Raw genomic sequence first — 16,463 nt, 5'->3', positions numbered from 1 at the left:
GTAGAGGAATGTGTATAGGCGGACCAATCATAGATGAGTAGAAATGAATCAAACAATGCTCAATTGCACTTGATTTGACTGGATTTGGCTCGACTCAATGATCGTTTATTTTATTTCCTTTTTCATATACTGTCATCAATAATAAATCAAAAGGTAAATGAAGCTGTTTAAAATCATTTAAAAATATAAAACATTTTGCTAAAGTGTTATCTATAAGGAATAGATCGTATATAATAACGTATGTGGTATTGCATGTAAAAAGGAAAAATAAACCGATCGTTAAAACGAAATTTTTGTAATATCGTTTCGTGATATCGTTAAGTCAAATAATTTTAAGGCAAGCATTTATTAAACGCTTCATAATAACTAACAACTTCTTCTTTTTTTTTTTATGCACATATTATTATTATTATTATTATTATTATTATTATTATTATTATTATTATTATTTTCACGTGTAATTTTCTCATGTTCGTATTTATAATTATCTTTTTAAAGTATAAATCGCTGAGTTATTCTACGCTAAAAGATTAATGTTACATTAATATAAATAAGATCTTAGCATTTATTGTTCTTATTATTACTTAACAATTTATTGGTTTATTTATTAAGTTGGAAAGGTTGTCTAATTTCAGTCGTTATTTCATCGCGTGTAGTCGAGTCAAGTTCGGAAATCAAGTTCGGCATCCTTGAGATCACATAAAGTATGCATCAGCGATGAATTCAAGCATTTGCTGCATGTTACCTGCGATAGCGATCGTTTGGAGATTTATAAACTTTTACTTTGGTACGCATTTGCAAGAGTTAAGACTTCACTTGTTGAACATTTTAATTGAAATTATATTAAGAATAGTAAATCGTCCCTATTATTATGATTTATTTTAATTTTTACTTCGTTTTTCTTTACGTTCATGACCAAAACCATGGCCGTAATGACGAGCGTGATCGTATCCATACGATCCGTACCCATAGCCATGGCCATAGCCATGGCCATAGCCGTGACCTCCATGGCCGTGACTACCATAGCCGTGGCCACCATAGCCATAACCACCGTAGCCGTGACCACCATAGCCATGCCCTAAACCGAAGCCGTGACCAACTCCATGAGCATAACCGTGTCCGACAAAGCCATGACCAAAGTGCGCTTGATCGTGTAACGACGGATAGAAGGGACCGGCCGGAAAACCTCTACCGTAAATTGGACCAGGTAATATCGGAGCATACAATGAGTGTACTGGAACCGGAACTGGTACTGGTATTGGAATTCCTTGCTTCACCGGTACTGGATAAGGCTGATGAACTGGCACTGCTACGGGATGTTTCACCGGTATCGGTACAGCGTGTTCCACGGGAACTGGAACTGCCTATGAAATTACACGTTTATTTTCTCTTTCGTTCATTTCAGATCTATCATATAATATTTTCTTTACATACTTTAAAGTCGTATTTATTTCAGATAATTATATTTATTATCGTTATTTTTTTTTTTAGAATCTTTTAATCATTACCTGTGGAACTGGTACAGGTACAGGTATCGGTTTGTGAATAATTTTCTCGATCGGTACCGGAATCACCTTTTCTACCGGTATATGATATGGTTTCTCTATGTAAACTGGTTCCGGAACCGGAACTGGTTTTTCCAAGACCACATGTTTCGTTATATATACAGGAAGTGTCTTCACTAATGGTTCATGGCCCGTTCCGGATGCTAAAGCGAAACTTCCCCTTCCATAATTCCCAAATCCGTTCCATCTTTCAAAAAAAATTTCTCACGTGTAAGATAATGATATCAAATAATCCAATATATTCGTAACATTAATGTGATTACCCTTCATGGTGTAAATTGATATTCGCGAATTTAATACTTTTCCATGGATTATGATTATTTGCCCATGGTTGGCCGTTTCCGTAAGAATATGGATTCGGCATACCGATCCATCCATCGCTACCGCCCAGGATACCTCGTTTCCTTTGCTTCGTATCTTCCGTAGGTTGCTCCGTCAAAACGGAACCACACAGAATTGTCAGGATTAACTGTAACATGAAGAAATGTCGTTAATAGTAACTCAATTTTTCGCTTGCCACAAAAATCAAATCGTCCTCCTCTTTATCTTTTTTTAACGGTTGCCTTACCAAAACCTTCAACATTGTTCATGCGTCGGAGTGCAACTGTTCAGAAGGTCGAGATGTCGGTAGGCTTTTATATTTTCAGATCAGTGGATTAATAGTTCGATGAATCCGGATCAGAGTCTAGATCGGGTTCCTTTCTTTGATCGGACCGGGAACTCGATGCTGTCCATTGACGACTCTAGTGTTTCCGGAGAGGAAAGTGGTCAGATCAATACTGATTCCTGTTAAAGGATATTTCGAGAACAACTTGACATGTAAAACTACTGACATGTAATGATGCTTGAACGTGGTTTATACAAAAAGAAAATATTTTATTTCATATTTTTAATTGAATTTACAAGAAATCTTTAAGTATTAGCAAGCGTTACTTATATCTCCTTATATTCATTTTTAATTACTACAACGATACGATCACGTAAAGTGGACATTTATAATGATAACAATTGAAAAAAGTAAATCTTTCTTATAGATGATACATTTAACAACATTCATGCTTTTATTAACGTAACAAGCTGTATGTATTTTGAATATATGTATGAATATATTCAAATGAATAGTATTTGTGATTGATGATTCAATCTTATGGCATGGCAGAGTTTCAATATTTTCATTCATTTATTCATAAGAAGTATTTTTTGATTTTTAATTGATTAATATAATTGCTTTATTCTTAATAATTCTTGAATTTGTTTTTTTCTTTATCAACGGCAACAAGAAGTAGTTGCCAGAGTGCTTCCGCATCGACTATGTCTATGGAAGCGGACTTTCCTAACTTTCATTTTCTACCGTTCGAGCTACTTCTAATTCCAGTTGCTACTGCTCATTCATTATTCATTACCGAATAATAGTTTGCCCATTCAAACGTATGACACCTTGGTTAAAGTGAATAACTGTTAAATCTCAATTAAATGTTGCGTCAGAGATAATGGACATGGATATCAAATATTCGCAAAATATCGATAAATTATATTTTTCGAAGATAGTAATGAGACGTTTTCTTCTTTTTTTTTTTTTTTTTGCTTTTTCAATGGATTTACTGTTTTAAAATTCGTTCTTTTTTGTCGTGTTACAACCACTAGAACTAGTAGAAATTTTCGTCGATTTTTCTTTATTCATTTATACTTATCTAAGATGTCCTCGCGATACATAACATAAATTGTTTGCCTTATAATTGATTACAGGCATTTCACGTTCTTTCATCGCTTTCCCTGGTGACATACTACAGAACAAGGAATTGAATCTTCTTGTATGTGTGTCATTATCTTACGATCTCTAACACTTAATGCAATCCAGTGCGCGACAATGCCGGATTACGTGTCTAATGTTTCTTTCTCTTTCAGAACCGCTACCATTCACGTATGAAAGAAAAGCGGAGTAGGCCGTTATTTGGCTGTCGCCCAGGATAGGTGGAAGCGAAAGTTTATCGTATCTACGATCGATATGACAATGAGGTCCACGAAGACGACATGTACTCTTCTTCCTGTAGCGATGAGTCGCGTGGCGATGTTCTATAAATACTTATGGGGGTCACAATACCGAAGCAAACACAGTTTTTCTACGACGTTGGTGTCAGTAACAAGCTGTTAGTAGTTACTGCGGGAAATCATGAAGTTCATACGATATACATTGGTACGATTGTTGTAATATATTATACATAAATTGCATTTATTTAAATTCAGGATTATGTAAAAATTTAAGTGACACTAAAAAGTACATCATTTTCGGGAATAAATTTATACTGCGTTTTATTATTATCTCTTTACAGGAAATATCATTGCTTTTAACTGTCGGAATGGCTATTACGGTTGAAAAGCGAGATAATAGGAATCCAGCGGTGTCGAAGAAGCATGACAAAAGAGGACTCGTTGGTCTAGGATATGGCCTCCAACAGGATCATTCGGAACACGTAGGACAAATTTATGGTCCTCCAGAACCAGCGCCAATTTATGAAGAACCACCTCCAGATGCTTTACATCCTGTACCTGGACATTTTGAACCAGCACCGGCATCGCCAACGGCACCATTTTTGGCTCATCCGGTTGGTCAGTATAAAATTAATATTTTAGTTATTTCGTTAATTCAATTAGATCATTTCATTATTGATTTTCGTCGTAGCAGCCGCTCTGCCTGTTCCAGCTCCAGCTGTAGCACACCCGCTTCCGCAGCCTGTACCTGTGCCTGTTCCGGTTCCTATAACGAAGACCTTAACAGTGCCAGTACCAGTTCCGGTCGATCGTACTGTTGCAGTGCCAGTGGCCGTTCCAGTCCCAAAACCATATCCAGTCCATATTGAAAAAATCGTTCATGTAGATCGGCCAATACCGGTTCCTATCGAAAAGACAGTTCACATTCCAGTCGATAGACCAGTCGCAGTTCCGGTTCCAGTACCAAAACCTTATCCAGTGGCTTATGAAAAGGTGGTTCATGTAGATCGTCCTTATCCGGTTCATGTGGCAGTGCCATATCAAGTCCCTAAACCATATCCTGTACCTGTGGCAGTGCATGCACGTTACAAGTGGCACGGTTGGTAATTTTTCAAACGCAAACTGTCTCTTTTTTCCTACCTCTTTCGTTTTTCCTACATTTATCGTGGAAAATTCCAATTTTACCTTTTTCCTTCTTTAAAAATTTGGATTTTTACAAAAGATTCAATATTCATTTGATCTTTCAAAGTCGTTTGTCTACTTTATTTGTTGTGATATCGGAACAAATTTTATTTATACATATAATAAATGAAAGTACATGATTTTCTTTTACATGTTAGAAAATCGTGTCAAAAAATATAAAAAATATTCTTATTTTGTACATAAATGCACGCGTCCTTGTTCTTTATGCGTATCGCAAATTGAGTTTTTTTTTTTAAATTCTTCTTATTCGTAAAAAGTTATGGAAATAGGCATCGAAACGACTCTACTTTTGGATTTTACTTAAGTGTCCTGTGAAGTTCCAAGGTGCATTTTGTATAAGGAACATCTATCGAACGAGTTACGTTGAACATCAATGGGCCAATGAGATGGCATAGCGTGTCCAGCAGAACCCTATGCCCCTCTTTCTTACACCTCGAACGAAGTTTCGAACGAGTTACTTCGTGGGAAATATCACACCTAACTGAGCTTTTATGATAGACCTGAATCGTATCGAAAAAGACAAGTCGAAAGGTTGACCTTTTTACGTAACAATTCTCATGCATTCTTGAGGAACCGTAACGGTGCTTCTACCACCACAGCTGCAACCATTTAAAGGACAGAATAAACAAGATCTAATCGATGATCAACGATATTGTAAACCAACGCTCAAGACGTGAAGAAGCTTTTATAAAAACATAGGGCTCATCACTTTCAAGCATAGATTCAGAACGGATCTTGATATACATTATTCATTAAAAATTATATTTGAACAGAATTAAAGAATAACTATAGTTTTTGATTTCTTTATAGAAAGTAATTTGGTTGTCGATTTAATTCAGACCTTTGTTAAAAAATAATGCTCAAGTTAAATAACTGTTTTGTTTTGTTCTTTTTTTTTTCTTTTTTCTTTTATATGTATACATGCAATTATATCTTTTGTAATCACTTTTTTATCTTTCATTTATTTCTACATTAAAATAGAACCAACGATACTACAAAGTAGTAATAACAATATAATAATTTGCTCCTCGAGTCTATGTACTATAGTGCTAGAAACCTCTAGGTGGCTCATATTTAATTAATACTTCGGCATCACACGCTCGATAGGCGTTAAACTTGACACCAAAGACCAATATGGTACCCGATACAGCTCCGCCGGAGTAACTTAAAGAAGACAGACGCATATGCTATCTGTAACTGAAATTTTACAAAAGGACAGAACTTTCCAGAAAAATTGGAAGAACTGTAATTATCATGATAATTATCACGACGAAAAAATGAAACGGAATAGTTAGACAGATATCTAATTTAACGAAATTTTCTTTCCTCCAATTGGAGACCCCTTGTTTTAATAACTTTATTACAATTATGTTATTAAGACGTTATCCTTTTATTGCAAATCATTCGTCGTTATTATTTTTTATTTTTCATAAATGACATTGCGCAGTTGCAGCATTGCTATTATAGACGAGAGTCTTCGTTGGTGAGGAGATAGCGAAGAGGAAGAGGAAGAAAGTACGCGCCGACGCCGATTCGGTCTGAACAACGTCAGACTTCTTGCAGCAGTTTCTTAGAAGGAGTTCTAGAGAATTGACGATCGGGGAGAGTTGGATTATTATATTTGTTCCATCGTAATTATCTCTATATATGTTTTTCTTTTTTCTATAAAATTTAACGTTTTTTATTTTATTTTCTAAACATAATAACAATACTAATCGGCAAATCTTATTTTTATAGAGATCCAAAATGGAGCTTACAAAGAAACTTGGTATTGGCGGTGGTGTACTCTTTTTTTTAGGTATTACTTTCGGTTGGATGGGGTTTCCTGCTCTTCTCAAATCACAAATTAAATCAGTAAGCTTTATGGGATAAACAATATCGATTGGAGAAAAAAAAAAAAAAAAAAGAAAAATAAACATATACGTTTTTAATTTTTCTCTTCATTGCAACCATGGTTTAAGGATAACGACAAATAATTCTATTCTTATGATTTTCCTCATTAATGTCTTATTTATTTTCGCTTTGCAGATTGCTGTCGTCATCCATCTATACGATATTTGATATTTAATCGCATTAATTATCGTTGACTTCTATTTAAATTCTTTCTTATAAAAAGGGAACGTTTCACCTCTCATTATCTTCATAATTGCACAATGACTGCTATATTTTTCGAAAGATACATTATAACACAGGTTAAATCCTTGATCTCTATTGTCATCTCTATTACTTTTTCATGACATATCTGTTGTATCATATCCGTAAATGCAGGTCTTTCATTAGAGAAAATCATTTGATAGAAACGTCTTATTATCGTAAGTTATACTTTGATAGAATTGTCACACTATGACATTAAAAATAAAGAAATATCATTTCTCTTTTTATTTTTACTCGATGTAAGATTACAAGTGTTTTTTATTTTTATCATTAAGGTTATCGAATACTTTATAACTTTATATGTCACACTATTTTTAGGCTATAGCCCTAAAAAAGAACTCCGAAATGAGAGAAATGTGGTCGAAGTTTCCATTACCTCTCGATTTTAAAATCTATCTTTTCAATGTAACGAATCCAAAGGAAATTGCACAAGGAGAAAAGCCTATTGTTAAAGAAGTAGGACCATTTTTTTACGAGTGAGTTTAACAACTGACGATGTGCCAGAACGAAACGTATAATAATATATTCACTTTGAGATCGATAACAATATATTACAGTGAATACAAAGAAAAAGTTAATCTTGTGGATAGAGAAGAAGATGATTCGGTCGAGTACAGTCTAAAAGCGACTTGGTACTTCAATCCGTCGAAGAGTAATGGTCTGACGGGCGAGGAGGAACTCGTGCTTCCGCATCTTTTAATTTTGGCAATGGTGGTGACCACTTTGAGAGAAAAACCAACCGCTATTGGAATTCTTAGTGAGTTATATTAGTACAAAGTATCGTACAAAGTATCGTACAAAGTATCGTACAAAGTATCGTGGATCTATCACTGTTTTATTTCGATCAAATCTTAAGGTCATCGACAATTACAACGTGTCATTATCGGGACGTGAAACTTAAAGAGGAAAATGAGAAATTATTTTTTCCAATTCTATAGCATGAAATGCCATTTCCGTAAACGATATGAACATGTTCTGATCGGAGTTAAATTGATTGTATCTCAAAATGACTCATATATATTTTGTTTAGACAAAGCGGTGGATAGCATCTTCAAAAAACCCGATTCGATATTTGTAAAGGTGAAAGCAAGAGAAATACTTTTCGATGGTTTACCTGTGGACTGTACGGTGAAAGATTTCGCGGGTTCAGCTGTGTGTAGTATTTTGAAATCGGAAGGCAAAGATTTAATGAACGATGGGGATGACCATTATAGATTTGCAATATTTGGCGCTGTACGTATAAATATATATTTTTCTTTTATTTTATATATATTAACAATACTTTTACTTTTAAGAAAAATGGAACAGTCTTGCCTGAAAGATTGCGCGTATTACGTGGTATTAAAAATTTTAAAGACGTTGGACGTGTATTAGAATGGGATAGCAAACCAGCGTTGACAATATGGGGTGAAGATCATTGCAATCAATTCAATGGCACCGATTCTACCATTTTTCCACCTCTTTTAACAAAGGAAGATGATATTGTATCGTTTTCTCCGGATATATGTCGCAGTTTGGGAGCTCGTTACTCGCATGAAACTAAAGTCAAAGGTAGTATTTTTTCCAACCTTTTATAATTCAAATCCATAAACATTTCAATAGCAAAGACATTCCCTGATATCATCTATGATACTTTAGGGGTAAATACTTATCATTATACCGCGGATTTTGGAGACATGAGCACAAATCCTCGCGAGAAATGCTTTTGTCCTACACCAGAGACGTGCCTATCGAAGAACCTGTTCGATTTGACAAAGTGCGTAGGAGCACCCTTGATCGCTTCTTTACCGCATTTTTATTTGTCCGATGAAAAATATATTCAGGAAGTGGGCGGACTACATCCATTACAGGTGAAAGAAACAAAGGACCTTCGATGATTAAATATAATATAGAAATATCTATCTATATATATATATATTTTTTTTTTATACAGGAGCTACACGACATTAGTATGGATTTTGAACCAATGACGGCTACACCCTTAAGTGCTCATAAAAGACTCCAATTCAATATACAGCTGCAACCTATTGCAAAATTCAAATTAATGAAGAACTTTCCTGAAGTTTTGTTTCCTTTGTTTTGGGTTGAAGAAGGTATTCTCCTTGATGATGAATTTGTGAAAAAAGTAAAAGTTGTTTTTAAAGCAATCTCTATTGTGGGGTAAGTACAATAACTCGTATAATTTATTATTTAATACGATTTGCATTAGATACAAATCGATATTTGATAATGATAGTTGCGTTGTAATATAATATCGATTACGTACAATTTATATAATACAATTTATATAATGCCATTTATATCGATACAAACGAATTTCAGATTCGTTAAATGGTTAATGGTTCTTGGTGGAATGGGTTTGGGTGGAACAGCGGCCGGGTTGCATTTTAAACATAAACAATCGGAAAACAAACTAGATATAAGCAAGATAACGCCTCAAAGTGACAGCAGGAAGGATAGTAGTAACGAGAAAAAATGGCAAACAATGAATATTAGCACCATACAGGCGGCAGCTGTTCCACCGAATTTGGACCGATATTAAAATTAATTTTCTTCGTTTTTACTTATCTCTTCGTAATTTCAATAAATTAACAGACGAATGCGAGAATTTGTTAAAGTCTTAAATAATGTTTTAAAGTTTGTATATAAAATCGAAGTTATTTCAAAATCATTTAAAAAGTGGAGTTTGCGTGGAGTGAATTCTTCTTTAATTAATATTCCTTAATTTTAATGTCAATTTATGTAATGTAAACTCGAAAAACGTCACATTTTATGAAATTCTATCCTATTAGGTAAATTAACTTAATTCATATTATAAGTAGGATGTACCTATAGTTTTTAGTATTATATTTTCCAAAGGGAGATTTGCTTTGAAAGACATATTTAAGTTACATATATTTTCTTCCTATATTCAAAAATCGAAAATTCTCTCAAATACAAACGTTTTTTTCTTTTAATATTCGAGTAAGAAAACTAATACATTGTTTTTTAATAAATCGCATTTATTTCTAATTTCGCACTATAACTTCTTTTATTGAATTATTTAAGGTACACTCGTGGTAAAACCACGACAACTCTCTTCAGATTCAAAGAGTTTTGCACAATTATTACACACACACATGCACGCACTCACGCACGCGCGCACACACACACACACACACGCGTATACTTTAAGTAAATTTCATTAAATTCATAAAATTCACATCGAATGTTTTCTAACAATCCTATGCGAAATTTTCATCTTCGCCGAAGAGACAGACTCGTTCCTACAGAGTAACATATTTTTATATGCACTTCTGTATTCGGAACTCATAACAACGTAAACGACTGGATTGATGCACGTTGTCAAATAAATGAGAATATATCCAGCGATATTGAGGCCCCTCCACTCGTCGGCCTCTTTAAAAAGTTTCGTGACGGTGATCGGTAAATAACAAATTAGAAACGATGAAAAGATAACAAGTATCATTTTCAAAAGTTTTTTATCTTTCCTTGACATCCTTGGCCCATTGTCCATATTTCGCAATCTACCAAGGCTCTTGAATTTGGACTCTCGGCGAAATACCTTACCTCTTGTTTTCATACGACGATCAGAATTACTTGATCTTGAACTAGCAAACGTTTCGGAACGTTCCAATCGCGTCCCGGATTCTGTGATTCTTTGAATCCAAAGAGTTGACTCGACCACAAAAGAAGCACGGCTTGCCATTCCTTCGAGTCTTTTTTTAGCATTCAAAGTCGGTTTTTCAGTAAAGTCCTTGATCTTTCTGGGATCAGTGCTCAGAAATATGTTCGTATCACCGATGTCTGCGTCGCGATCATCAGCGAACGGTATGTCCTCTATGCCTTCATAAGCTATTCTCTCCTTATCTTGTACAGAAGGATCGTGACCAATTGAACTCTCCTCTTGCAAATCGTTTTCTTCGTTTCTCGATGAGTCCTCTTCGGACGAAGGTGGATTTCCCAAGGATGATTCTTCGTAAGTCTGTCCGTTAAAAATTCGCGAAGTTTGTTCTTCTTTCGTTTGACGATTAGAAAATGAAACGCAAAGTCCTGCCGCGACGCAACTCGAACCAAGCATAGACAATTCTTCCTCCTGATATCTCGGCGTGACAGATCGTTGCTGTGATCATGAAATAGCATAATTTTCAAAGAAGAAATTTATTAAATCAAACATACGTAATATAAATATAAATAACGATAGATTATGTACCTCGCGGTTCCTGTCGCCGACATCGATCGTGTTAGATACTTTATCTTGTCTACCACTTTTCGATGCTGTCTTACGGACGATGTAAAAGATTCTCGCGTAACATACTACGATTGCAACGCAGGGAGTCAAGAATGCTAATACGAAAAGGAACTCCTTTGGATTTCGTCCATGCACATCCGGAAGAATCGAACAGGAACCTATTGCAGGATCTAAGCCAAAACGGCCCCAATGACCGAACCACGTGACGATCAAAGAACTGAAACCGAGGATCCATGTTGCCAAAACCATTGGTATCAAGTATTTCGATTTGTAAAGTCTGCGGACATAGACGCAAAGACTTTGTTATATTTTTCAATTATACTTGTTGCATTTTCAATCTTTATATACGTCTATTAAAATATAATGTACTTACTTTGGATAGAGCCTGGGATGTCCGATCATGACGTAACGATTAATCGCGATCGACAGAACGGTAAAGAGGCTGACAGCTACGAGGCCGTATCTCAGCAATGGGAATAAACGACACAGCAATGCTCCATGCAACCAATATCCATGCCAGAAAGTTGAGGTGGCAAGTGGTAGATTAAAACAACAAAACAGCAGATCCGAAAATGATAAATTCATTATGAATATCGCAGTGGCGTTCTTCAACTGTAAGGAAATAATCCAATTATTTTATTAAAAATCACATTAATAATAACAAACAATTATTATCTATCGGTTAATTCGATTTTTACAGGGAGATATTTTTTAATGAAAAGCGCTAGAAAATCTTGCAACGAATCTCATGTGTATACTAAAATGCAAGAGATAATATTGTAATATAGATACGATAGTATATAGTCGGCAGACGTTATACACGTGTGTGAAACGAGTTGCATGCGATAAGGAACTTAACCGTACTGACGTGCTTACGTCTAATCCTGCCCTCACTTTTCAATCAAATGCCGGTACATAAAAGAGAGAGAGAGAGAGAGAGAGAGAGAGAGAGAGAGAGAGAGAGAGAGAGAGAGAGAGAGAGAAGATATTTCATGTAAATAACGATTATATCTGTGTGTGACATTGATCGCATAATAAAATCAGCACGTGTTCGTTTAATGTTGAATTTCGAGTACAAAAGTAGCAAGACAGGTGAGGATTGACGTAAAGCACGAAGGCCTTACTAGTTTAATTCGAGATCATTGATTATATCGACTGTCAGATTCAACGTACGTATTCGTGCATACATGAAAGCTCATGGAAACAGAGGACACGTGTGCGCGTAAACGCACACCATCACTTCCAAACTTAACTTCGTTCCGGGTTTGCATCTGACGTACTTCGAAAGCCACGTTTTATATCGGAATGGTGCATGTGCCGACGACCTTTCGATCATTGGCTCCTTTTGCTCTTCGCCATCTGCCACTTACGGCAGAGAGAGAGAGAGAGAGAGAGAGAGAGAGAGAGAGAGAGAGAGAGAGAGAGAGAGTGCGCGCGTGAGAAAGAGATAGAGATAGAAGTAGAGAAACAAGGAAGAATAATAGAGAGAACGAAGCAACGAAGAAATATTAATCAATCGTCCACATAAATTGGTACTTTCCTACTACTTCTTCGTATTGATAAACTTTCGGTTACATAGTAACTTCATGTTTTATCTCTTTTAAAGCTTTCACTTTGTTTTTAAATGAAAATCTTTACATATTTCGACAGTAAATTTTTATACATTTTAATAATAATCCAAGAAGAAAGTATTCAAGCTCCTAACAATGTTATCAAAAACTTATACAATGTAACTCATACGGGTGTATTCTCGAGACAGAAGAATTTGTAAGATGAGAGATTCGAGGTGAGCCTCTGACGTTCATAGCAACTTCAGTATGTTCCGGAAATTTAAGTACCGAGACAAGCAGTATGCGTGACAAAGCCGCCGGAGTTTCGTGTCGTTGCGTTCGTTAGAAAATTCGGTGTCTGCTCGACTCTTGCAAGAGAGAATAATTGACCGACCTTCTTGGTACGAAAGAGAGCAGCCACGGTGATAAGATTCCCTGGAATGCCAATGAGCATAAAGAGAATACAACAGCCAGCGGCAAAGTACAAAAGCCACGGTGGATAACCAATGAAAAGAACCACTGATCCTGGATCCTGTAGGACCTGTTCGATCGTTACATTGCTCCTGTTCAGATCACTTTTGTTGCTTCCCATCCAATATTCCAGCATCTGTAGAATCGATTATATCGATAATATTCGTCGATGTGCAAGGCAAAAAATTTTATTTTTGCGTTTAGAATATAATCGTGTAAAAAAGTGATAGACGGGCAATCCATTTGTCTGATCTATCTTAGTATTCCAAAGGCTTAGATCCATTGGATTGGTTAAAAACAACTTATACTTTTTCCGATCTCTATACACATTATAATGGTGTTAACGTAAAGCTCACAAAACATCTAATGTGAACATCCCGTAATTTGAACTTTCTTTCATCGTTAGCTCACGTACACGTGCAGATATACACGTTCATATGGGTTGCTCGTACATCCCTTTGCTCCCCTCGCTAAATCTCACTTTCTCTTTCCTTCATCTTTCGCAGGAGCTGGAATCGTTCTCTTTTTTCTCTCAACGGGGCATCGGAAAGGAAGAGAGAGAGAAAGAGATCTATTTTCGCCATCCGAGACGATAAACTCTTTTGAGCGAGAATAAACGTTTGAGAAACGTTCCTATCGTCTCCCAAATAAAATCTCACTTAGAGAAGAAGCTGTTTAGTAATAGGACGATGGTAAAGCGACTATGATTTACTTAAGGCATATATGTAAATATCTATCATAAAGGAGAAAGCGAATGAGATTATATCGATTGTATTGAGTTGTTTATTAAACATTAATTGAGAATTTAAACATTTTTCAGATTCATCTATTTTCTTCTTTTTTATTCGAAAATCGCTGAGAAAAGTAATGACTTGAAAAAGATGTAGTATGCGGTTTAAAGAAATAACTAATCAGTTGCATATGCACGCCGACTGGAATTTGCTAACGTTGTCTCAAGATCATAAAAAGATAACCACCAAGGTAGTTAAACCTATGGATCAACAAAACTGTTATCTCTTATATTGCAAGAGATATTTTTCCCCCTTTCTTTTGATTTATAGTCTATATTAATCAAATATCTAACATATTTTTATATGAATATATATATATATACATATATATATATATATATATACAAAAGCATTTTTTTATAATAAATTTCTACCTTGATATCTTAAATAACAAAGGTAATTATAATTACGATGAATTATTTAATAAACGTCTTACCTTGATTTAATAAGATTCACTTCGAGTATTTGGCTTTGCTTGTTTTTAAAATTAATCATCGACAATATTCCATAACTATATGAACATTGTTAGGTATTGGCTACTTGATGCTTTCGAATCCTTATTAAAATAAATGGTGTCTTAAATTTCTTCTTTCTCTTTTCACTTTTCATATTGACATTGGTATCGGCAACGTCAAACGTTACACACGTGTCTTTTAATTTAATATTTCAGGTGCATCTACACTATGAATTTATTTCCCTACCAAGTGATACGAATTTGGAACAAAGTTAAAATACGATCGAGATCATTCCGGCGAATTCCATGAGTCGACTGAATGTAAGTCGCCCGGATCCGTCAGATTTTAGAATGAAAAGCGGATGCTGCGCGTGCGCCAAGATGCTAATTTCCTAGGAAAGTCGACGTGACTTTCTTCTTGAATTTAAAACTCTTCTTCAAAACGCACGAGAAATCAAGGTTTGAATCAGTGAATTTACTTATGTATCATCGTTTTGATTGAAGCGGAGGCGTTGGCAATTTAATAGAGAGCATTACTATGCCCCGATTTATGTATGTATGTAAGAAAAGGTGCCTTCTCGGAGTCACGTTCTTTGTGATTGAAAGAACGATATTGCGCAAGAAATGATTTACGTGCGTGGGCACGTATCAAAATGTGCGGAATTAGCTAAAAGATACAGAAGTACATTCATTTTGTTTTTCTTTTTTTGTTTTTTTTTTTTTTTTATTCTTTGTACGACAATATTAATTCATAAAACTTGATTGAGCAGGGTTTATTGTTCAAATATACGCCTACAGCCGATCGGACCCACTGAAAATACGGTCCCTACATCCTTTTTAAAAATAATTACATTTCGTTACCAGACTGTGGTACACTTTGCAAGGGGAGAAACCAGATGTATACGAGCACGCGTAACGGAAGAGGGAAGACTGCGACCCCTGACGAAGTCGGAAGTGACACTATTATTCCTTTTCTCTTTGACATGCTTGTATTAATCGCTCATGAATTTTATCTAAATAGATCGTGATTATTTCCTATAAATACGTCAAAAATTTTTATTTCACGAGTTACACATAAAATACTAAACATACAAATTTTTTTTTCGACGTACATTTCCTGCAAGAAACAATCTAGGATATCATTATTTATTGTCAAATTTATTTTCAATCTATTTAAATGTTAAAACAATAACCATTCGATAAGATAATCATTTGCAGCTAAAAGATCATAAAGTCATGCGGGTTCAAAGGAATCTATTATAGAAACAAGATCGAACGATATGATCATTACAATAAATTATTGTCGCGATCGACCAATAATTTGGCAATTGCGATGCACCGTTATCGAATAAAGTCTATTCCAGACTATAACGATAATCTAAAATCTCCCGGATCAGATGCAGATCGTGGGAAAATTAAGATGTAGTTTTATCTTCTTGTTTGATCAATGCAAGTTTCACTAAGTTTGAAGAACACTTCAGACTTGGAGTTTCGTTTATTAATCATTCACGTGTGTATGATCTTTTATATAGAATCCTTTTACATAGAATCCGATACAATAGTGAAAAAATATGTCATACAACTTAAATACGTATATATTGTAAATGTAATACTTTCAAATTAAATCTTTTAATTCTTTTCACAGACATAATTTCCATCAGAAAGAAAATAGATTTTATCAGGGATTTATTTAGATGAAAAGTCAGAACCATTGAAGATCAAGCTTATGCGGGTTCAAGTGAAATTTTGACCACCCAATAAAGGATTTATCCAGCTAGATCTATGATGATCGGCATAATCGTTCCAAGAATGATCATTTTCCACAAGTTGATGAACTTTCGGGTTATTTCTGGCAATTTATTCTACACAATTGAGCCAGAACATCGAAAGTTGCTATCGAATAGAATAGCATAATATGGTATAAGATATCAGTATTCGAAAGAAACTATCACTGTAAATATCTAATCGAAGAGGAGAGTAGGAAGACAACATCTTGCTGGGTCAGTCGGTTTCTCGAGCACGCAGCTGCAGTTA

The 16,463-nt window shown here is 35.1% G+C and overlaps 4 protein-coding genes across 10 annotated transcripts; 2 read left to right on the top strand and 2 right to left on the bottom strand.

Annotated features, from left to right (window-relative positions):
* Positions 1 to 600: 600 nt before the first annotated feature.
* LOC124423071 lies at positions 601 to 3,137 on the bottom strand. The gene is made up of 3 exons (XM_046960381.1): positions 1,829 to 3,137; positions 1,509 to 1,752; positions 601 to 1,364 (listed from the first exon to the last, which is right to left on the bottom strand). The coding sequence occupies exons 1-3, from the start codon at positions 2,041 to 2,043 to the stop codon at positions 882 to 884; spliced, it is 942 nt and encodes a 313-aa protein (XP_046816337.1). The 5' UTR covers positions 2,044 to 3,137; the 3' UTR covers positions 601 to 881.
* On the top strand, positions 1,079 to 6,187 carry LOC124423069 (proline-rich protein 4-like). Of its 2 annotated transcripts, none has more exons than XM_046960378.1 (5): positions 1,079 to 1,207; positions 3,312 to 3,376; positions 3,471 to 3,759; positions 3,896 to 4,172; positions 4,249 to 6,187. In XM_046960378.1, the coding sequence occupies exons 3-5, from the start codon at positions 3,736 to 3,738 to the stop codon at positions 4,659 to 4,661; spliced, it is 714 nt and encodes a 237-aa protein (XP_046816334.1). In that variant the 5' UTR covers positions 1,079 to 1,207; positions 3,312 to 3,376; positions 3,471 to 3,735; the 3' UTR covers positions 4,662 to 6,187. The 2 variants fall into 2 exon arrangements, with proteins under 2 accessions (XP_046816334.1, XP_046816333.1); XM_046960377.1 differs by having other exon boundaries at positions 4,246 to 6,187.
* Positions 6,188 to 6,243: 56 nt separating this feature from the next.
* On the top strand, positions 6,244 to 9,459 carry LOC124423064 (sensory neuron membrane protein 1-like). The gene is made up of 9 exons (XM_046960365.1): positions 6,244 to 6,388; positions 6,495 to 6,611; positions 7,230 to 7,387; positions 7,469 to 7,668; positions 7,942 to 8,144; positions 8,207 to 8,462; positions 8,550 to 8,761; positions 8,845 to 9,071; positions 9,234 to 9,459. The coding sequence occupies exons 2-9, from the start codon at positions 6,504 to 6,506 to the stop codon at positions 9,451 to 9,453; spliced, it is 1,584 nt and encodes a 527-aa protein (XP_046816321.1). The 5' UTR covers positions 6,244 to 6,388; positions 6,495 to 6,503; the 3' UTR covers positions 9,454 to 9,459.
* A 640-nt stretch (positions 9,460 to 10,099) lies between these two features.
* On the bottom strand, positions 10,100 to 16,382 carry LOC124423063 (G-protein coupled receptor moody). 6 transcript variants are annotated; one of them, XM_046960360.1, is made up of 5 exons: positions 14,412 to 16,382; positions 13,108 to 14,191; positions 11,537 to 11,775; positions 11,125 to 11,461; positions 10,100 to 11,034 (listed from the first exon to the last, which is right to left on the bottom strand). In XM_046960360.1, the coding sequence occupies exons 2-5, from the start codon at positions 13,318 to 13,320 to the stop codon at positions 10,111 to 10,113; spliced, it is 1,713 nt and encodes a 570-aa protein (XP_046816316.1). In that variant the 5' UTR covers positions 13,321 to 14,191; positions 14,412 to 16,382; the 3' UTR covers positions 10,100 to 10,110. The 6 variants fall into 6 exon arrangements, with proteins under 6 accessions (XP_046816316.1, XP_046816315.1, XP_046816314.1 ...); XM_046960359.1 differs by having other exon boundaries at positions 13,108 to 14,175; XM_046960358.1 differs by having other exon boundaries at positions 13,108 to 13,320.
* Between the last annotated feature and the right edge of the window lie 81 nt (positions 16,383 to 16,463).

This window comes from Vespa crabro, chromosome 3 (genome assembly GCF_910589235.1).
Source record: "Vespa crabro chromosome 3, iyVesCrab1.2, whole genome shotgun sequence".
Lineage (NCBI taxonomy): Eukaryota > Metazoa > Arthropoda > Insecta > Hymenoptera > Vespidae > Vespa > Vespa crabro.
The sequence above is the reverse complement of the archived record's forward strand: the minus strand, read 5'-3'. Positions and strand labels throughout refer to the sequence as shown.